Source organism: Onychostruthus taczanowskii, unplaced genomic scaffold (assembly GCF_017590055.1).
Source record: "Onychostruthus taczanowskii isolate IOZ18803 unplaced genomic scaffold, ASM1759005v1 scaffold2, whole genome shotgun sequence".
Classification (NCBI taxonomy): Eukaryota; Metazoa; Chordata; class Aves; order Passeriformes; family Passeridae; genus Onychostruthus; species Onychostruthus taczanowskii.
This window is the reverse complement of record NW_024499239.1, coordinates 4,818,111-4,841,068: the sequence shown is the minus strand read 5'-3', so window position 1 is coordinate 4,841,068 and position 22,958 is coordinate 4,818,111. Positions and strand designations below refer to the sequence as shown.

Here is a 22,958-nt window from a genome sequence, read left to right as displayed (position 1 = left end):
TTACAATAAATGGCAGAGGAAAGTACCCAATTTAGATCTTTTATTGTATATAAAGTTGAAGCCTATGGTCAAAAAATCCCAAGTTATTAGAACAGAAGGTTAACAGTAGGGAATAGTGCATTTGCTTTAGTCTGATAAGTTCACGGTACTCGCAAATCTATACAGAAGCATTTGCCTTACTTAATGGTTTTTCATTTTAGCATGTGCTTAGGGAAATTTTGTAGGTGATTCTGCTTAGTTGTGTGGTGCCAGTTTTGGTGTTACTGTTGAAGTATTGTGTGATTCAGACAGGTCTGAGAGTTCTGAGAACGTGACTTTGTGGTGTGCTCTGGTTTGTACGTAGTTGTGTATAAGGTGTAAGTGTAACTGAGCTACTACTGCCTCCCTGCTTCCCAGCACCTGCGCTGGACATCTCAAAGACATCAGCTGTAGTGATCTTAGATCTGACTTCTAATTGGAAAACACTTGTCACTATCTTGTCTTGCCCTCTTCTGCCACTCTTTTCATATTATGGTTATATCTAGGGGTGAAGAAAGCAGTGGAAAAACTTTCTGGCGACTGAAGTTTTCTACGTGAATTGCATAGTAATTAAATCACAATGAAGACATAATATAGTGTTGTATTTGTTTTTCATCAATTCACTCAGTATAATTCATCACTTTTCTCCTCTTTCTTGCAGCTCTCAAGAGACAGAGTTTGTACAGCAGCCCTTTCAGTGCGGTCAGTTACGCCAGCTCCTACAGTCCAAATACCGGTAGCCCCTACAGCAGTGGCTTCAACTCTCCCTCCTCAACACCGGTGAAATCTGCTTTAGTGAAACAGCTCATACCTCCTGGTACCTCAGGTAAGTCACTGTGTGTCTGGCCTTTTCCTTTCTTCCTCTTCTTCCTTCACAAATATGCTCAGATAGACAACATCTGCATTAAGCTAGAGTAAGAAAGACTCCAGAACTTTCTTGCATTTTATAGGGTGTGTGCATCACACGTTTTAAGCTTTTGAGGAAGGGATTTTTTGCATACTCTCTGACATGAGTAAAATGTTTTCTTTGGGTGTCTGCATCCCAAAAATTACTGATGTATGTGATCAGCAGTTAGACCAAAACACCTGAGTTCATTCTGTGGAGTTCCAAGTGGCTTCTGGAACTGACCCTGTAATTGACAGGGGTGCAAGTTCCATGGTGGGTGTTCAAAGGTTAGGGGTTGGTAGTTGTGAAGTCTTTTCAACTGTCTTATGGTTTAGTAACTGAAACATTTGGTATGCAGTGTATCCATCAATACCTCTGAGATGTGAACAATATAAGGAAGAAGCATACATTCCAGTTAAGCAATAATAACCAAATGTTTCAAATGGTTTGTCAGATCAATGGAACTATGTCTCAGTAGCAATTTCTTCAGACTGGTGAATTTTACTAGGAAAGGAAATGCAGCTTGCCTTTGTTTTTTTGGGTGGGTTTTTTTGGGGTTTTTGTTTTGTTTTGGGTTTTTTTGTTTGTTTTTTTGTTACAACAATTCCTGTTACTTTATTTTCCTTCCATAGGTCATCTTAAAATTTCAGGAGATAGAAATCCTCCACTAAGTCCACAGTCTTCTCTGGACAGTGAATTAAGTGCATCGGAGATGGATGAAGATTCTATTGGGTCTAATTACAAGTTAAATGATGTTACAGATGTGCAAATTTTAGCACGAATGCAGGAAGAAAGTAAGTGGGGTTTTTTTCCTGAAATCAAATAGAGCTGTTGTTTGGGTTTTTTTTAATAACTGCAGTAGTACTTGTTTAGTAAGCACAAATGTAGTTTGCCCAAGAAAGCTGGTTAAGGACTTCAGCCTCCAGGCTAAAGAAAGGAAGTTACTGTGCAGAAGTTTTCTTTAGGGACAATGGACAAGACAATGCTGGAGAGTATGAATTCGTAAGGTACAGTATTTGCTAAAAGGATGATTGTTAGAATGGACTACTGCCTGCCACCACTCTTCTCAGGAGATTAGTGCTTTCCTGATGTAATCCAGTCTTGTTCACATCAATGCTTAAACTATAATTTACATCGCTGAAATGTAAAGTCAGTATGGCAAAGAATTATTAAGAAAAGTGCCTGTATAGATGTCTGTCTTTAATTACAGCTTTAGTTGAGACATTTGTGCCTCTGAATTTGCAGAAAGTGGTAATAATTTCAGTTGTCTAACTAGGTGGTCTCCAGACTATTTTATTGTGTATCCTTATCAGTGAAAAAAACAAAAACCAAATGCCTAATAAATGTACTTTTAATAGATTATAGACACGTATTACTCTAATATATAACATACACAAAAATACACAAATATACACAAAATTATAATTTTTAAAAGTATGAGATAAAGACAAGATAAATGCTATTTTAAAAATACTAGTTGTTCAGAATTTTCTTGCTTTATGGCAGTGGATTAGTTTGCATATTCCCAGGGGTGTGGGCACCACACTTCAGAGACCACTGATCTAACACCTCCAGTTTCTCTAGGGGTAGCTTATGGTGTTGCTTTTTTGGTTAGATTCACTAACACATTGCAAGAGACGCTTCATTGTGGCTGCTGTAATTGTTGTAGGATGTTACTTGATACCAAAATTATAATGTAGCCTGTGTTGCTATTTGCAGCCTGGGAGAGGAGGTGAACAAATACATACACAAACACCTATACTGATGATTGCTTTACTAGGAAGAAGAATGAGCTCACCTAATTCAAGTCACTATTAGCTGGCAGATAACTTTTTGGTACTAATCAGAATTAATTTAATGCCTCCAATAACAGGGGTTAAGGTGAGCCAAATTTGAGTTTGAGAACTGTGCAGATATCTGTGTGCACTGTCTCTAGTTTGAACCACTTGTGGGCTGGAAGCAAGTAAACAACACTCTTGTTGTTGCCAGGCCTGCGGCAAGAGTACGCAGCCACAGCTTCTCGGCGTAGTTCTGGCTCCTCTTGCAATTCCACGCGGCGAGGCACGTTCAGCGACCAGGAGCTTGATGCACAGAGCTTAGAAGATGAGGAAGATGGCACACATCACACAGTGCACCCTGCTGTTAGCAGGTTCTCACCATCACCTCGCAGTTCTCCCTGGCCTTCACCAAAACAGTCTCCAAGAAACTCGCCTCGCTCCCGATCACCTGCTCGAAGCATAGAGTACAGTAGAGTGTCACCACAGCCTATGATTAGCCGTTTACAGCAACCTCGTCTTTCCCTTCAAGGCCATCCTACAGACTTGCAAACGAGTAATGTCAAAAGTGAAGGTAAAAAACTGTTTGAAGTTCATTACACGAGTATTTGTGTAGTTTCTGTAAAGCAGTTTTGTCAGTGTGCAGTCCTAAAACTATGTGCCTATGTAATATTGTGGTTTGATCTCTGAATTGCTGAAGAAAACAGAGCAAGCAAAGCTTAAGTTCTGCTGGGGCAACCTTACAGTCTGATGAGTTGATAGGCTTATATTTATTTTAGATGTTATCTAGTTAATGAGTATAATTGAGTTTCATAGTGACCAAGGTCTATATTTGGCAGGCAAATGCACTAAAATAAAGCAGGAAAACTCATTTACTAGTAGAGTTAGGCCTTGTAGATGACAGAACAAAATGCAGAGGAAAGTAACTGCGGTCAGATAAGAGTAACATGGCCATTTATGCATGCCTATAGCCTGTGAGGCAGCTGAATGCTTTCTTCTGGTTGCACAGGACTCTGAAATTTTCAGTCATGAACACCGTCTTAAAAATATTAGTACTTAACTCATGCATTTGTTGGCTGTTTTACATATCTCAAAGCTGTGAAAACTGCTGCGTAGTAAATAAAGCTTGGAGTAAATTCAATGCAGTTATACTATATTTGCATAGAACAAAATAATATAATCCTGATACAACTTTTCTTCTTGAATGTACTTTTTCCTAGTAGCAATCCAGCACAAACTCCTTTTACTGGGATGAAATTTTGCAAGCATATTCCCATTTCAACAAACGTATTTTTTTCCAGCAAGTAAGATTTTAAATTTAGGAAGAATACACATTTAGATATTAAGAATTGCCCTTACTAGTAATAGTGGTTTGGGGAAATTTTAGTATCTAGGAAAATGTGCAACACAAAAGCTATTCAATTCTATTGTAACTTAATTGAGAATTCCCTTCCCATTCATTTCTTAAAATGAAAGTCTTAATGCGTGCTAGATGAGCTGCAGTAAAAATATCCTATGAGAGGAATTGTAGTGAAAGCTAGTATCCCCCATACCAGAGGGATCAAAATAGAGTGTGTGATCATGCATTTCTGAAACACTTCCAAGGAGTTACCTTGCAGTGGTTTTTGTGCAGTTGCGTGTTGCTTGGATATTCCAGAGTTGATACAGCAGCAGCCAAAAAAAGTTGTTCAGGTTTTCTCTTTTGGTTTTTGTTTAGTTTTGGGTTTTTTTGTTTTGTTTGTTTTTTTTACATTATTTGTCTAGAATGGTTGGAGGGAAATTTGGTTGACAGGGTTCAACAATGTACCAAGCGCAGTACAAAGGAATGCAAACTGCTAAGTGAGGAGAGTACACTTACTGGAATATTCAGCCAATGAACACTTAGTTTTGCTTTCACCTTTAGTGCTTGTGCATGGTTAACCTACTTCTTCCCTGCATCCCTCTGCAGAATCAGGTTGGCCACTCATCCTGTCACGGCATCTTCAGTCTTCTATCCAAAGTATGTCGTCAACCCAGCTCTGGATGGGTTGGAGATACACAGAATGTCATTAGACTGGAGAAGTACTTAATGGCATCTTTTCGTAGTCTGTGAACAGTGGTACAAATATTAGAAGGCCCCTGAAGTATCAGCATTAGCTGAGTAGATAAGTCAAGTCATATGTGAAAGATGAAGCATAACTGGACACTTCTGTAATTTTGAATGCTGTGTATGAAGAAGTCCTTACCAAGTGGGAGTCTGTTATTTGTAGTGTAGTGGACTGATACAGGACAAGGCAGTCTCAAAAATTTACTCAAACATTTATGTTGTTTTTACTCTTCAGGCAAGCATTTTGTTACAAATAACCTTCTAGGTAAAAAATTTGAAAACTGTGCAAAACTGCAAATTAGGTTTGTCTGTTCAGCTTTGATAATAGTACAATAAAACTCAGAAAATCACAATCCAGATATGTTTCAATTTCAAAACACAATATGCTTGACTTTTTTCTCCATAGGTGAAAAATAGACATTCTTACTCTTTAGATACATAAATAGTCTATGTGATAGATTTGAGAAGAAGTAATGTAACAAAATACACTTTTAAACTGCAATGTAGTTTTATATGGCTAACATTTTGTGTCACATTTGGGGATCAACTATGGGCTTGCAACCTGACCTTTGTCCAGCATCAGACTACATGCTGTATCTTTGTATTATTTCATACAGAAAAACTAAGGCGTAGTCTTCCAAACTTGTCCAGGACATCTAACATCCAAGCTGAGTCTGTGAAAAACAGCAGAAGTGACTCAAACTTCCAAGTGCCAAATGGAGGAATACCTCGCATTCAACCTCAAGCCTCAGCCAGTAAGTACCTTTGGTACTACTTCAGTGTAAATTTCGGAGTTAAGTGATGGTATTTGGCTGTCTTCTAGTCTCAGGACAAAGCAAAACATTGCATGCCACACTGGAGATGGTAATCTTGATTTTTAATCAGACTTTTATGAATCTCTTTTTATGGTACACAAAATACTCAAAGTCTGGTTTCTTTCATAGTTTCCTAAAAGTGTATGTAGAAGTAATTTGAAGAATTATAAATACAGTATTTGGGCATGTCCGAAACTGTTTTCTTTCTAGGCTCTGAAAAAATACCTAGATGATGTTTATTGTTTTTTTTAAACTAATGAAACATGACCTGAAAGTGTTAATTTCAGTTTAACCCATGTCTGCAGTTCTGCAATTTCTTTCCTTCTTTTTTTTTTTGGCATATGGATTGTATATCCAGTTGGCAATTTTATTTACTTTAAGTGTCAGTTACTTCCTAGAAAAGGTTTGGATGAACTTGTGTCTCATAAAACATATTAGCCCATTGCTGGACTCCTGCTTTCCTAGTTTCTCCAGAAGTTAACTGCTGATATGAAAATGCTGCTATTCTCATAAATCTCTTGAAAATGGTGACCTTAAAGAAGCCAAAGCAAATGAAAATTAAATATTCAGTGTTTCTTTATATGTCAATATTGCCAGTTCCTGATGTTTAAATGTTTCCTGACCATTTTTTTTAAAACAAGTTTTTGAATTTAATAACCTTGTGTGACATTTTCAAGGGAAGAAATAGTTGGCTGTCTTAAAATTTTCAAAACAATGTGTTAAAGCTACGGAGTACAGTTAAATACAGAATATGGAATAGAGACCAAGCCAAAGACTCCAAGGTTTCTGTCTTTGTACAGACTCAGAGCAGCTGTAAGGGTTGTGTGAACAGTCCCAGGTGTGGGATACTGTAGTAGACAGAAGTTAGTGTGACTTTACCATTGTTTGTATAAGTTACTCCAGCATCTGTGCACCTTGGCTCTCTTCTTCCACCTTTTGCAGACACTCAGAAGGTGGGACTTGCAGCTGAAAGGACATTCGTGTAGTTCAAATGCACATCTGTTACCTGTTAGGCAGCCTTATCAAAGTATAAAGTACTCAAAGCAGTTGGGCAGATATTCAGTGATAGGAAGAATTATCAAAATGAGCTGAAAGAAAATGAAGAAAAAATATTTGTAGTAAAAATCTACAGATTTTATTTGGTGCTTCAGAATTTAGTGAACTGGGAAGGGAAGAGCATAGAGAGCAACTTAGCTGGAAAGCTATTTCAAGAATTAAAACTATATTCATGGTTAAACTTTCTGGAAAGATCAGACAACAGAAGTCTCAGTATTCAATATTTAGTCAATTACTTCATTGCAGGAACCAAAGTGGTCTGATTGTGTTTATATTTCTTTTTCAACATGTGGATGCATTAAGAATTACTAGGTAAAATTGCTTTTCTTTCATAGACAACTTCCCCAAATGTGAACCACTCTAGACCAACTTACATTTAAATGTAAGTTAAATATCATTAATGAAGGCCAGATTTCTAGCTTTTACAGTTTCCCTGCTCTTACAGATGTTTGTCAGAGTCTTGCTATTGACAATCGTAAAACGGTTTGTGTGTGAAGTCAATGAGTAAGTATCTTTGCTTAGTCTGGATTAAAAAATTTTCTGCAAAACTGTACATTGTATAAAGATTTCCAGAATTGTGTCCTTTTTATTGTATACTTTTTGTTTTATTGGTTTTATATTTTGTCACTTTGCACAAAGCACTGTTAAATTGCAGCAAATTTTTGTTTTCTCTTGGCAATGATTTCTGGGTCTTGGAATTTGAAGCTTCCTCATACACCTGCTAGTTTTGCATGAGCTTACCTTTGCGAGGATGCTGGCTTGCCACCCGAGGTCACTACTTTGCTCCTTGTCAAAGATTTGCGGTCCATGATTTACTTGCACATTTGCTGTGGCTGCAATACTGAACTTGCTATGGTTGCTGGCATTCAAAAATGAGCTAGGAATCCAGTAAGTTTCTGAAATGACAATTCCTCTTACAGTTTTATAGCCAAATTGTATTTGCTTGCTTACAGAAGAGAGGGAAGACAGATATGATGTGTTTAGAGGTACAACTGTAAACATGAAAACATTGGCTTTTTAACTTTTAGCTGCAATGTGGTGAACAATCCAAATTGGTTTTGAAGACAGACTACTGAATAGCAATTTTAACAATTTGAATCTTCATTTACAACTGATTTTCCATGCTATTCTGCATAAAGTACTTTTTTTAAAATATGAAAGCTAATTAATATTTCACCTTAAAACACTCGAAGATATGATAATATGTGTGTTCCCCAAGGATAAGGTATTGTCTAAAGTGTTAGTGATGGGAAATCTCCATGTTCGGGTTCTGTACCACATAGATTGTACAAAGCTCTAGAAATTGTAGGGTGACTTCCATGTAGGAGCTCCCTGCTTTTGAATTCTGTGTGATGCTTTTGTACTTAGTGGCACTGTCAGCACATGGATGCTTTTAAGAAGAGCTAAATACAAAACTTTCTTGAGAAGCTGTAGATTCAAACTATCAGTAACGTGACTGGTCTGCGTGCCAAGATCCAACTGCTTGGCATGTTCAGAGTAAAAGGAGGAAGAGTAAGTTTTGAAAAACCAAGTAGTTCAGTTCCATTGATCAGAAGTAAATGTCACGACGTGTGTTCAGCATGCAGCAGTTGTGGCAGGGAATAATGTCACAGCACACAGAGCACTTCAAGAGCAGCAAGTGGTGTGGATAAACATGCACTGGGCGCTTATCTCAAACTGCATGTTTGCTGAGCATTGCTCAAATTGTACTGCCTAAGCTCTGTTCAGTGTTTCAGTGCACAGAAATGTTTTGCTATTGAGTGTCTATTTCCTGGAGTCTCCATTGAGAAGGAAGGAATTTGATATATGCATATTTAAAATCCTTTCCATATCATCCCATCTCTCTGACTTGCAAGAAGTGTGAATAATGATGGGGGAAGAAAGTGTCATGTGCAGTAGCATATTGAAATCTGAGTGCATTAGGACGAAAAAACCTCAAAATATGAAGGAAGAAGCTTTTCTTCATTTTGTGTGGCATAACAAAAACAGTAATTCAGTGGAAAATAATGAAGTGGAATACTTATGGACTGAAGCAGTCTGGCCAGTGGTCTGCCTCAGTAAATTTATAGGAATTGTGCTCATATTTAATGAGACCTTACTGTGCCTAATTTGCTGTTCATGTATATGCTTTTAAAAAAATTTCTAGAAAGACCATGTGCCAGTTGAGTAAGAATTACATATTGCCACAGGCTATTTTGCATTCGATTCTAGTTGGTAGAAAGAATAAGGTGTTTATTAGTAGCAGGCAGAGGCAGAATTTTACTGTGTTTATGAACAATCTAATTCCTTTTTGCTGTTTGTTGAACATGACAGTTATAGTTAGTTATTAGGACTAAATTGAATAGACTGCCTAGTCAAAATTTCAGCATGATGTTAAAACACGTGATGAATTTTTTATAGTTCATAAAATACTGTGTATTTTGCACTGACTGAAACATAGGAAAAGTGATAGAAATTATTATATGCTATCAAACAAAAGTATTAACTAATATTAGGGTTCAGATTGTTCCCCCCCACCTTCTTTATAGCGATATTCAGTAATTGGTGATGGGATTAGTCCTTACTCAGGGTCAGGAACTTTTTGCACAGCTGTTCCCCCATCCTTCTTCCTTCTCACTATGGAAATAAGCCTTGCTAGTACAATCAGTTTTATGCTGCTATAAAACTTCATATACTGAGATAAGCCGAGATGTTTATTCATACATTATCATTTTATGAAGTCTCTGTGTAGTCAAAACTTTATTTCATTGACTACTTTTTCCTCCTTCTCGCCTTTAAATGTGCTGTGATGGAAATAGTCTGAGTCAATGCATTCCTTCTGGCAATAAGTAATTCTCTCCATGCCAAGATTCTGCAGCTCTCGGAACATTGGCTTCTCTCTTGGTAACTGGTAGGTAGTGAGGTCATTGCAAGGCATCAGCCCTTGAATGTTACTAGACAAAAGGCAGGACAAGGGAGAAAAGGAGCAATAAAAACCAACTTCCATCACGCTGGGTACATGCTGGCAGTTGATAAATCTTAGTGCTAAGTCTTCATTTTAAGCTTAAGTCCTCTTGCATACCTTTTGAAGAGGGGAGAAAAAAGACATCTCTCAAAGAAGGCTTAAGTCTCCATAACTGAAGAATACAATTTGTTTATATGGTGATCATATTAGACAAAGATTTATGCTTTTGTATAGTATTAGAATATTTTTTGAAAAAACTTTTAAAATTAAAAATTTAGTCTTGCTAGGTCAAATACATGAGTTTAATTTTCATCTGTATCTAATCTTGCTCTCATATTGCTGTAGCATGTTTGCTAGGTGGCTTGTTCTCCTTATGGTGTTTTCATTTTTGTTTTGCATTTCTGGGCTTTTTGCCCTGCAAGAAGCTTTACTCTTACAGAATCTGCGCATTTTGCACTGCAAAATTTCTGACACACTCCTCTGCAACTCTTTGCCATTAAGAGCAAGCACCATTCACAAAACTCCATCACTTCCAGAGTCATAACAGCTTTTTGAGTGTTTTACTCACACTGTTCCTTGGTGCTTCACAAGTGGATACAATTCTGAAATTCCCAGTAAATTTAGTTTTCTTATCTTCTTAGACAAATATAACACTTCTTGTCTTTCAACAGCTCTGCAAAGGCAGAAAAATTTGCCTCGTGCTGCCTTCAAAACCAAACAGTTTCTTCAAATTCCATCTACAAAAGGAGGTAATTAACTTACAACCTCTTATCAAGCTCCAGCAAATCTCAGATAATGGTTCGTCTGCATTAAATCTCACATGTTCTAGATTAATAAACTTGCTCTTGCAATTACTGTAGAGATTAACCAAGTGGTCCTTGCTGAATGGAAGTTAACTTCTTGGTCTAAATATTGAAAATAAACTCTGTGTTGTATAGGAAATTGAATTTTGAGATAAAAATCCAAGGATTGGTGACTTTCTAACATTAATCAGGAAATAGGGATTAGAAAAGTAGACTCCTAAATGCATATTCACTAGGGCTGTATTTGTATAGGAATTTTTTAAATGGCAAAATACAGTTTTTAAAACAGAAATTGTAAAAATACTCATACAATCCTTTGTGCTGGGAACAAAAATAACAAATTTATCCTTGAAAAATGAGTGTAGACTATCAACTTATTTTGCAGGTACTTGTGCTTTCACTTTTCCTCACAAAACCAGGTTAATCCCAAAACAGATGAATTAAGGTTTTTGACTTAAGGAATTAGAGACTCTTGTATATAATATTCTAGTTTGCTAATGACTGAAGTTGACTTTTTGTTTTTAATACAATGAAATACTGAGTTTCTAATACAATTAGACAGTTTTATCTGATTTTTAATCAGCTCTGGCAGCCTTGTATATGACACTGCCTCAGTTTCACAGTTAAGGTAAACAATGATTCTGGTTTTAAGCATAGTTGGCCTGTTGTCTATTACAATCAAGATCTCATTTTAAAGATCATATTACACTTGAGACTAATTCATAAGCTTGTAGATGCTAGAGTCCTTTAAGTGTTGTGAGAGTCACTGGTGCAGACATGAGGGGCTGACAGAATGTACCTGTATCTCTTGGAATTTTAACAGTGCCAATTTCTTAGAGTCATCTTCATGCCATGCAGAAAGTTTTAGTGGAGTATGATGCCTGTGAAAGAGATTCACATGTCTTAAGAGGAAGTCTCTTTAAGAGTTTTCATACTTTGTACCAGATAAAGTTCTCACAGTGTTCTGCTTTGCATAAGACCACCGTCGCTATTCCTCTGCAGAGCTTTCTTTGCTTTCTTTCCAGTTGGCAGTGCCCTCCTCTGCCTGTCTGGAACACTTACTAGGTCAATGGCCTAGTCCGAGCCTGTAGGAATGGACAGAAAATTAGCTTTTCTTTGAGTTTATATTATTTGTAAAAATTTATTAAACCTTAGAGAATGAGGAACAGAGCACATTATGCTGCCAGTTATATATTCTAGTTCATGGTTGTTGTCATTCCTTACTGCAAATGAGGACCCTTTCAGTTACTTGCTTTGTCTTTTTCACACATTTTCCATTTTATAGTCCTTAGTGTATTGGTTTTCTTTCTTCTGATCTGAGATCCTCATGAGTATAGAAGCATTTAACAGTAATGAAGCAAGACTTGCCTTTCAGAGAAATGAACAGCTGAGCAACAATTGATTTTACCCTCTTAAAATACTGTTCACTACATAGCTTGACACCTTTCACACACGTGTTGGCTTTTTTTTACCACTTTGTGGTAACATCTCCCCAGCACCTTCTCTTCTCCAGGCTGAAGACCTCCACCACTCTCTAGATAGAGGAGAGATACTCATTCATGCTCTGTACCTGCTGCAATAGGTCCACATCTTTCCTGTACTGAGATGACAGATCAGTTTATTGATTCCAGTAGTTATACCTCATCTGTTCTTTCATGTTGGGCTGATTCATCTCATGATAATGGCTGTGATTTAACAACTGCATTAGAATTTAATCTGTTTTCAAGTTGGTGTGCAGCAGCTGGCCTTGGAGTGCAAGCCAAATAAGTTTGCAACTTCACAGCACCCTACTTTACCACATGGAGATCTCGTGCTCCCTGCCCACAATCCAGGACAGAATCCAGAGAGGGTAGGACATCTAAATGTCATAACTGCACCATGGCTTTTAATTTTCCTTTTTTTTTTTTTTTTTTTTTTTTTTATTTTTTTGGCTGCCAGATGTTTTAATTGTAGCGTTTCTAGTTTACTTTATAAGGAGATTGAGTTGTGTAACAAGTTATTAAGTACTACCCTTACATGTTTACATCTTTTTGTTTAACATGGATCAGCTAAATACTATACATGGTTACACAGTTACCAAATAGTCTATGAGGCAGTACCTCAGTCTTTGTGATCCTGTCTTACAGATAGGCCAGACTGACTATAATGGATATCCAGAACTGCTCTGAGACCAAATTCTTTATCTGTAGAGCAGAACTATTAGGCAGTTTGCCAGACTGCATCATGTGTGCTGCTCTGGAAGACAATTCATTCCTTTATGCACAAGAATGAATATAGCTCTCAGCAATGTCTGCAATGCTGTGCTGACAGGAAATGTTTCATGAATTGACAGCTCAAGTTTGCAGCATGGTAAAGTATGGCCAGCAGAAGGTAAAATAGTATGGAGAAGAGTGATTTACTGGATCCTTACTTCTGCTGGGAATGCGAGAAGCTTTCTTCTGTTGCAACTTTTTGTTGCTTACATTCTGTACCTAAAAACCTTTTCCCTGTTGTGCCTGTAAGAGCCCCAAAGCCGTATTCAGTTTTTATACGCTGGCATTGTTCTGTTGGTAGCTGCGAACGTGGTGCTGTGTTTGTGTTCCAAGCATTGTAATGAGGAGTTCAGTGATAAAAGCTCCCAGTATTTACACTGTGGAGTCGCTTGGAAATTCTGCAGATTCGATTGCATCGATGTTAACAGGCGAGCTCACATTTTAAAAATTTACATATAATCTATCTTAGTCATGGGAGCACTTGGATGCTCTTCTTGTCCAGTCATTCTGTTGGTAATGCTTTCCTTAATCCATACTCTGGCTTGATGCCAGCTTTTATTTTAAGGTTTTTTACTTAATCTCCTTGCCACTTAGCAACTGTCATGTGTTTTTGACCTCTCTGTCACCTTTTCTTGTCAGCTTTTCCCATGAGCGGCTTCATGCTGTGTTTGATATTGCTGTCAGGGGAAAGGCCCCCTTGGGTAATCCAGAAAGGAATCAAATCAAATTCACATCTGTAATGAGGTACATATTAATCTTCCTAGACATCCCCTATAAGAAACAGCTTCAGAATACAATCTTAAAATTACCAGCTCCTCTGTACCCCATTTAGGATGCTACATTCCTGCATTACCCATCTCCTTTCTCACTCCTCATGTTCTTACTGGATCTACCTTGAAAATTATAATAAAAGCTGTGTTAAGGACCAGCTTCTTTATGCACAACAACTGTCAAAAACGATGCAACTTTGATCTCAGTATAAAACATTTATTTAGTAGAGGAACGAATAGTTAATGCAAATTTACCAGATGTAAACATGTTTTCGTTACGTGATTGATTTGATCATGCTGTGTTGACTCTTAGTGACACACCCTAATCAGTTTGAAAAGCTGGTGAAATTTCATTCCATTACTAAGATTATGGTTAGTTTAAGTATTCTGTTCAGTGATAAATTATTCATAATTTGTAAATATTCCTCATACTTGTGAAGAATTATGCTTAAGGTTTGGCATTATCAAAGGACTGTTGAATATTTTGTCTTACTAACCTATCCCAGAAAGGACTTGATAACAAAACCTTGCATACTGACTCAGGTACAAAGTACTAGAAAACAGGTATTAGTTATACTGATAATTTAGGTAATGTTTGTAAGAAGAGGAAGGCTATAAATTGTTAAGAGTTGTCTGGTTTTAAGTTTCATAGCAGCACCTTAACCTCTTTGGTGTCGGGGGTTGGCTGATGTCATCCTTAATCCAAACTACAGCATTATACCAGTTACTAGGAAGAAAATTAACTCTATCCCAGCTGAAATCAGGACAGCTAACCTCATCTTGTTTTTTTCATCTGCCAGAAAATGTGGAATGTAACTATATCTTTAGATGAATTCTAACTCAGTGGTTAAAAAGAACAGCATAAAAGAAACACCAAGACGCTCTGCGCTCAAAATTTCATCATTGAAGACTAATATTGAGTCTGTTTAAAGCCTGTGTCACACTAGAATGTTGTATTCTTCAACATGTTCTTTCACAGATGGGAATTAAGTTCTGAAGCAGTTAAATTTCTTCTTAAGCCTTCTTCTCTATTTCTTTTTACTTAACTGATACAACAGTTATAGCCTGATTAGGATTACATACAAATCCAGATAAATATTTGTAGTCAGCAAAGAAGGGCATTAGAGTTATGATATCAAAAACACATGACAAAGAGGACACCTGAATTCCTGTTTCTCATTGCTGCTTGACTGGCTGTATTCCATTATACATTCCATATTGTTTGTATAATCACATAAAGTAATTTTCAGTTTTTAATTTCAGTAATACTGTAACATAAGCTGAAAGTAACTTCTGTATTTTCCAGTCCCTTCTTCGAGTAAATTCCGCTCGCCTGCGGCACCGTCTCCCTTAGCTCTCCGCCAGCCAGTGAAAGCGTTCGGTACCCACGGGCCGGGCTCCGTTGCCTCTCCAGAAGCCGCACAGCTGACGCACAGTAGTTCTTCACCAGGGCCTCTTGCAGCCCAGAGCTCAGGCTTGCCAAGCCCTGCCAGCAGTATTAACAGTACTACTCTTACCAGACCAGCAGGGATGAGGAGTGGTTTGCCCAGACCCAGTGCCCCTTCCACAGGGGGCATCCCAGTGCCTCGCAGCAAACTTGCACAGCCTGTTCGCAGGTGAGTCTCTGACAGGTAGTCTTAGGTTGAAGTTTTCAAAATTAATTTTGTTCATTGTGTATTTGTGCTGCTTCTTCTTGCGATTGTTATTTTGATCTTAAGGTTTTCAGAACAGAAATGCAGACCTCCGTGTGAAGTATTTCCAAAACAGTTTTGAATCCAAACTGAGAGATAAAGGTTCTTTAATGAGAGAGTGATGGTAAATGAGTGAAAATGAAATCGGTAGTGCACGATACTGAACTAAGTAAATCAAATCTTAATCTGGACTGAGAGGGCAGCAAGAATTTGTCTGCATGTGGTAAAAAGTTACCAAAATATACCTGGTAAGAGAAAATTTGCTTGTGTGAGCGACACATTGTGAAGTCAGAACTGCTTGCTTCCATAACTCAAGCAACAGTACCATGGTGAGATAGTTTCTGTCCTTGGGCAGCTGGAAACTTCCAGAAGGAAGATGCACCAAGACATCCATAGCATTTGCTAAACTTTATGTAAAAATCACTGCAGTTAACCCACAGGATGAAACAAAATTTTTAGCTTAAACTTAACTGTGCTAGCACCCAATTATAGAAGTTGCTTGATGTGTCATTTCAAAAACTACTGCAAGAGAGACTGAGTATTAACTGTGAATGTCAGTTTTCACTGAAGGTGTTAAGTGGAAGCTGACATAAGGAATCAGTCATCCATGAGAAATATTAAAAATCTCCTTAAACGGAAGGGAAAAACAGTCAGTCTGTTGTACTGTTAAAAGATAAAATGGTGGTAAATAGCACAGTGGAAAAGTTCTGCTCTGCAGTGAGTGCTAGCAGGGGAATGACAAGCAACTGTCACAGCACTGACTTTTGTGGTTAAAGCCTGCACTGGTCAGCAGTACAGAACTCTGTGTAATAAAAAGCAGGTTTTTTGCCAGGAGTTTGCTAATAGTAGTAAAGTGTGGTTGTCCAAATCACAGCTTGTCTTACAGAAGTGTTTCACTTACTCAACTTTTTAAAAACTGACTTTATAAAAATATTTTTTTAAAGTTTGCATGTATAGGGCAAAGGGAAATAGACCCAGCTTGCACCAGAGGAGGTTTAGGTTGGATATCAGGGGAGATCTCTTCACCAAAAGGGTTGTCAAACATCAGAACAGGCTGGCCAAGGAAGTGGTGGAGTCATCATCCCTGGAGATATCTAAAAGATGTGTAGATGTGGCATTTTGAGACATGGTCTTGTGGTGGCCTTGGCAGTGCTGAGTTAATGGCTGGCCTTGATGATCTTACAGGTCTTTTCCAGCCTAAACATTGCCATGGTTCTATAATGCAGACTCTGTACACAGTGCAATAATTAAGTTTCTATGAATGTCAGATTTTGACGTAAGCAAAATGCAATATTGTAACCAAGGATTTGCCTTTATATACCTCACTGGAAAAATGGCCCATTTTAGGTGGAAGCAGATAAGTTTGCATTTTAAGAGTATAATAGCAGTAAGTTTTCTGTCTGTGTATTTATTTAGCCTTTTTTCTGGTGTGGTAGCTGCCAAGCTACAGCACATGAAACCTAAAACTGAAAATACTCTATGGTACTCTATCTTAAGTACACTGTTTTGCAGAGAAGTAAATGAATGAACTGTATATTTCAGTTATTTATAAAGTGTTTAAATTCTTACGTATTGTAGATAGAGACTTCAGCAGTTATATATGAAACTGAAAAACATCTCATTTCATTTTAGATCATTACCCACTCCCAAGACATATGGCAACGTGAAAGATGAGAGTTGGAAAGATGGCTGCTACTGATCTGCACAGCTTAATGTTCCAGTGCTCATGGATACTTCCTCACCAGGCAAAAAGACAGCTTGATTAAACAAACTGTTCAGATGTGACTCTTGGAATTTGTAAAAATTCCAAACCTCTCTGTCTCTAATTAGCACAAACTGGCAGAGATTATTAAAAAGCAGCACTTTAATGACATCTAACATCAGATGTTTGGTGGTCATACAATCACTTCTACATTAAATTGCTATCAGTTCTGGGGGCTTTTTTATTGCTTGCTAAAAATGTTATCAATATGAGCATTTATGAGAGTGGCCAATGTCGGGGCAAAAATGAATGAATGCCAAAGAAATGCCCATCTTGAAAAACAGCAAGGACAACTATCAACATACATTATCCAAAACTTCATTTTCAGCCTGTTATAACTCAGCAGAAAGATTGGTGAATATGTACTATTGAAACAAGGCTACATGAATCAGAGCTCATGTTCTGATTGCAGACTGCTACAGTGCTAGGGAGGTGTTGATTTTAACAATTGTATGAGATCCCAACTGGGACTGGATCCATCCTTCAGTACTGCAGGAAGAATCAGCAGTTACTCTGGAGGATTAGGCAGAACAGGGAGTCGTGGCCATGACTTCTGTCACATTGAAAGGTTTGAATGTAGCAGACACACACAATGCAATAGTACAGATTGCATCTTTCCTGTGTTGATTTATTGGCTTTACCTACTCTTACATTTGATTGCCGAAAGGGCTTAGTATCAGTTGTACAAATCTTTCTAACCTTAAATTCCTGGCTCAGGAAAGATGGCCTTCACTATTGTAGCCACATTTTTAACACACGACTTGCTGTTTGGGGAAAAATTTTTTATAGCAGGTTTCCTTGCAAAAGAAAGAGCAAGTGATAATTTTGATTTATTCTAATACCATACCACTATACATGCAGCCTGCAGCAACTGTAAATGCTGATAGTTAAGGAGAAGGAAACACAACTATGCACTTGTAACATACAAATTTTAAGGAAATTAGTTGACTCTTGATGCCAAATGATATTCATTTAGGTGATGTTCCATGGTATGAGGGAGTTTTCTGTATCCTATTTTTTTACTTTCATCCATTTCTTAAATTGGTTTATTTTAAATTGTAAATATTTTTACAGAAGATATTGCCCATGTAAGTGTGTTTAAATATGTACTTTGCCTTACATATGTGTATCTTACATTACTGGTAACAGAGTATGAAACCTGCTATGTCTGTTTACAAGCTATTAAACTCCTCTGGTGGCTCTGACTTACTCTAACACATTTTGCTCAGAACAACTGATATATTTAGCATTGAACCATTGTTTTCTGTTTTGGAAGACATCATGCAAAATCTGTAGCTAAAGTTGTATTGAGTGGGACTAGTTAAGTGGAAGGGATTTTGTTTGAAGGTTTTTCAGTATTTTGGATGTACAGTTGATGAAGTAAGAGAATGTGAATGGTATATCCTTTGTGCAATGATTGACAAACACTACAAGTCGGATTGGACGGTAGGTAGCCTTCAACCCCATTAGTAACTGAGTTTGGGACTGCTGGTGTAGTTTGCTCCCACCACAAAGAGGATAACTAATCCTGAAATTCTAGCACTTGAATTTTAGGCCAACATTAACATATTCCTGGATGAAAAGCCATTCAATACTACTTGACTTGGAAGAAACCAAATAGGAAGGAGTGGAGACTAACTTGCAACTTAAACTACTCAAGCAAGCTCTGGGTTGATGGGTGACTTCACACACCAGATCAAGATCTGGGCTAAGACTTCAGAGCTGGGGTGTCAAATGTACTGTAATTGTCAGATTTCAACAGAAACCACCTTTGACCAGTACAGAGCAGTACATACCACTAATGTAGCCTTGAGTCACCTGCAGGTGCAGGGAATGGATGTATCTCACAGCACTGTTCAGCAGAAAACAGGACTAGATTAAATGTGCATATTCTCAGTAAAGCCTGAATTTTAATTTTTCAGCATTGTACAAATCAATGCTGCAGTCTTCACTGAAGAAAGGGGAATTTAAATTGATGGATTTTATCAAACTTCACTTGACTTACAAATTTTGAAAGTCAGTTTAGGTGACATTATTGGGGGTTTTACCATGGCTGCATCAAACTTGTGTACGTTTCCTTAAGTTAAGTAATTCATCGCTTGGGTAAATTCAGCTTGAGTTTTATAGGGATTCTTTTCTCTGCTGTTCTCCCCAAAATACAGCAAATGACTTCCTGAGAAGACAGACTGTCTGTTTGATAGAAAGCCTTTGTGCATTACCAGTTCATTGATATCAGGAAATCGTGGGGCTCTGTGTTTAGAGATTTACTGCAGCATTGTGGAAATATGGATTTGATAAAATAGTGCCTATGATTTACTTAACTTATGTTTGATATAGTAGTAAGGGTTTTATGAATGTGGATTACTTTTTGTGCCAACAGCTTGGAGTTGATGTATGTGTGTAGGCAGAAGGATTTATTCTGCTCCCAAAGTTATTTAATTTTTTTTGTGTTTGAATGTTTTTGTAAGTGTTAAAAGTGTAAAAAATATATATAAAATATTCTTACCACAAAATACTTCCTAGATCATTGTTTTCACAACAAGTGTTTTTTAAAAAGTGTTTCAGAAATTTAGAGGATATTATTTTATGGGGTGTTTTTTCTGGTTGGTTGGATTTTTCAGGAGCTGTATTCACTTTTCTAGAAGTTACCAGCATTGGTTTCTGCCCACTGTAATTCATGAGCTGAGTACAACACTGTATCTGGGTTAAGTCTGTGATTTCATTGACAGACAGAGGTAGACTTGTGTCTCTGTTCTGGAAGGACCCTGCAGAGTTCAGACTTACATGAAAATCTCTATTCTAAATTTTCATCCAGAGTGATTTGTATGGGCAGTCTGAAGTACACAAGCCTACCCTTCATTTTTCAGGATTTATACTCACTTCAGACCACCACATGAAACAAAATTTTAATTTTAAAAATTCTGGAATTTATGCAGAAAACTGAGCCATGTAAAAGTGAACCTACTAAGCCCTCTTGGAACTGAGAAGTACACGTTTTATCTACCTTTTACATGAATGCCTGCATCTTTGGCTCACATACAAGCAAGAAGTTAGCTTTGAACTTGGTATTTTTCTGTGTTCTGCATTTTGCTATAAGCAGAGGATTCAATAGTAATGTGAATGCCATCTTTGTCTTATCTTGGTATTAATAAGGGCAGGTTTAATTCTATTTGGTAGCCACTTAATATTAAATTTAACAAAATTTAAGCTGTAAAACTTCTAATTAATAATTTATCCCAGCACAGTCCCCTAGTTTGTAATTAAGCCAGTAGGTTAAAATGTTTCTCCCTAGTTAACTGATGTAGTTATGGAGAACTGGCTTCAGACCTGCTGCTTCTTAAAGGTATTGTCACTTTGTAGTCTGCAGTCAAGTACCACTTGCCCTGTTCCTTCAGGAAAGTAGAGCAGTGTCAAAATCTGGTAATTAATAGTCTTGCTCTTCTCTTTTAGTAGATTTCTGTAACAAACTCTTCTATATGAAACTGTTTTTTATGATTAGTATCATCACCATATTGCAAGACTGAGGATTAGAAACAGTATTTTTCTCAGTTCTCATTCTGAGGGAAGATGTGACAGCTCCTTTGGGTCCTCTTACATTTCATGTGCGTTCCCCTCAGGAAGCCTGATGGCAGTGGCGAATGAAAAAAAAAAGTTATGAACATATAAGGGGGCAGAAGGCTGAAAATGCTTATGCTGCTGGTTTTGAGATGGCTGCAGAGTGCACAATTTAATAATTTAAAACATACCTTTTTTATTTCTCAGAAGTTTTTGCATTAAAACAGGTATGGGAAGTGATCATGTTAGTATTGTCTGCAGTTCTCCCTCTTTTGATTGGAACAGAACAAACTTTAGATTTAATGTTTATTCTTTAACTAAAACAGGCAACACGTGAAGCTGCTTTGATTTAAGAAACAAACCAGAAGGCCCAGCTTCTCCTGACTGGCCTTCATGCCACTGTGCAGCCCAAGTCTGACACCTGCAGGAGCCTGTCTGTACTCACTGTACAGCTTCAGAGGGCGAGGCTGGCATTCAGCTGCTCTCGGGAGCACTCCTGTTTTACACACAACTGCCAGTGAAGATGATGCTTTTGGCTCTAAGAGTTAAAGGAGCAAACTCCACCTGACTCACTCTCCACAAGATTTATTTACAACTCTTTTCAGCTGTGATACCCCACAGAGTTGTCCTGTGTGTCACTGTCCTCTTTGCACTAAATGATAAATTCTGTTGGGACCACGTTAAGCACTTAGAAGGACACAAAATTCAACTGTAGTGATTTAGCTGATTTGTAGCTCTTCAGCATTTATTTAAAGAATTTAAAGGAATAGGTAGCAAAAATTACTTCTTACCAGCAAAGTAATTTTTTAACTTGGTGCATCATCCACCTGTTACAAACTGAATTAAAAAAAAAATACTAGATTTCAAAACTGGAATGCCTGAGATCTCTGTGCAGTGTGGCACTCTCAGAGGACAAAAGTATACTGTATCTTTCATCAGACTAAACAAAAGAAGATACTTACATTGTAAGTGAGCTTCTGCCATCAGCAGCATAAGCAGATAATCACATGGTTGGAAAAGACCTCTGATATCATCAAATCCAACCAGCCGAGTGCTGTGTCCAATCTTTCCTTCAACACCTTCAGGGATGGTGATTCCACCACCTCCCTGGGCAGTGCATTCCAATGTCTAATCGTCCTTTCTGTGAAGAAAATTCTATGTCCAAACAGAAACCTCCCCTGGTGCAGCTTGGGGCCACGTCCTCTTGTCACTAACTGAGAGAAGAGGCCCATCCTGGCTACAAACTCCTTTCAGCCAGTTGTAAACAAGGAAAAGGTCTCCCCTGAGCCTCCTTTTCTCCAGGCTAAACACTCCAGCTCCCTCAGCTGCTCCTTGTGCTAAAACTAGAACACTAGAGCTCCAGACTCTGCACCAACTTCATTGCCCTGAAAGTGACAAAAAGTAATGCAAATTCATTTTTCTTTTGAAAATAGTTTTAATAACTCAAACAGTAAGTACAGTAAATAATAGTTCTAATAACTAACAACAGTAAAGTTTAAAAGACAATTGCATGTGATGCCTTCTCTCCCAGCATGCTCTCCCACTCCTTGCTGTTTTTAAATTATCCCTGAAAGCTTTCTTCCTTTGGCACTACAGTATGGGAGACTTAAGACAATACCCCTGTTGGGGTGAGTGGGATCTGCCTTACTGAGAAGGTTCATCTCCAGTGCCACTCAGCTCTTGGTTATCATGCACAATGCACAGAATATGGACTATATATTATTTTCCATTCTGTTCTTTTCCATTCTCTTTGCCATGATTTTCTTGGGACTTGGAAAATTGCAACCTTTCACAGCACTGCTATGACAGGCTGATTAAAAACCTCACTAGTGCAAACAGCTTGGACTAATGTCAGACAAAGTACTGGCCCCCCAGCCAGCATGTGATCTCTGGAAGCCTCAGACCAGCTACCTCCACTCTCTTCCAGGAGCAAGGCTAGGATTTTTTTCATGGAAACTCTCTACATAGTAACAGGAAGGTGAATAAAGACACTTTTGTTCCACATCTCCCCACCTCTGCCCTGTCCAAGAGAAAAAGGTGCTTATTAAATGTGGGAGTCATCAGTGACTTGACCTAGGACTCTCTGTGGCCTTGGCTGCTTAAAGCCACAAATGTGATCAGGAAATAGCTGGGGTGTGATGTGTTGGTGGTTGAAGAGTGGTCGGGGCAGGGGGCTGACATGCTGGGCTTTTCCCAGTCTCCTGCTTTTCCCAGGCACCTGCCTTGGGCACTGACACATCAGCTGCTGGGTTGGATGGGGCAGCAGTCTCCTCTGTTTCTCTTACAGCACTCTTCCTAAGTTGTTTCCCTTCAGACTTTATCAGCAAACAAAACTGCACAACCCATTGCAAAGCTTAGTTATCCCACTGATCCTTACCTGCCTTTCACTCAGCAGGGTTAACACTGCTGTGCAAATTTTACAGCTGCTGCTGGCTCTGTGCTGCACGTGAGTACCAAAATGCTGCCAGAGAAAGTAATGCTGGACCAAGCTCTGGGTTACAGTGAGTTTGGCTCCTGTTCAGAGCAGAGGGTGAGGCCAAATGTG

General features: G+C 38.1%; 1 protein-coding gene across 3 annotated transcripts in view; it reads left to right on the top strand.

Moving 5' to 3' along the window:
• The window catches only part of SLAIN2 (SLAIN motif family member 2), a 33,417-nt gene extending 14,046 nt beyond the window's left edge, over nucleotides 1-19,371 (top strand). The window contains exons 3-9 of one of the 3 annotated variants that reach the window (XM_041402585.1): nucleotides 680-844; nucleotides 1,537-1,698; nucleotides 2,894-3,253; nucleotides 5,383-5,520; nucleotides 10,252-10,329; nucleotides 14,712-15,021; nucleotides 16,729-19,371. In XM_041402585.1, coding sequence (XP_041258519.1) covers nucleotides 680-844; nucleotides 1,537-1,698; nucleotides 2,894-3,253; nucleotides 5,383-5,520; nucleotides 10,252-10,329; nucleotides 14,712-15,021; nucleotides 16,729-16,795 — 1,280 coding nt within the window. In that variant the 3' untranslated portion in view covers nucleotides 16,796-19,371. Of the gene's footprint in view, nucleotides 1-679; nucleotides 845-1,536; nucleotides 1,699-2,893; nucleotides 3,254-5,382; nucleotides 5,521-7,081; nucleotides 7,141-10,251; nucleotides 10,330-14,711; nucleotides 15,022-16,728 lie in introns of those variants that run through there. The other 2 variants (XM_041402586.1, XM_041402587.1) reach the window with 2 other exon arrangements.
• The last annotated feature ends 3,587 nt before the right edge of the window (nucleotides 19,372-22,958 follow it).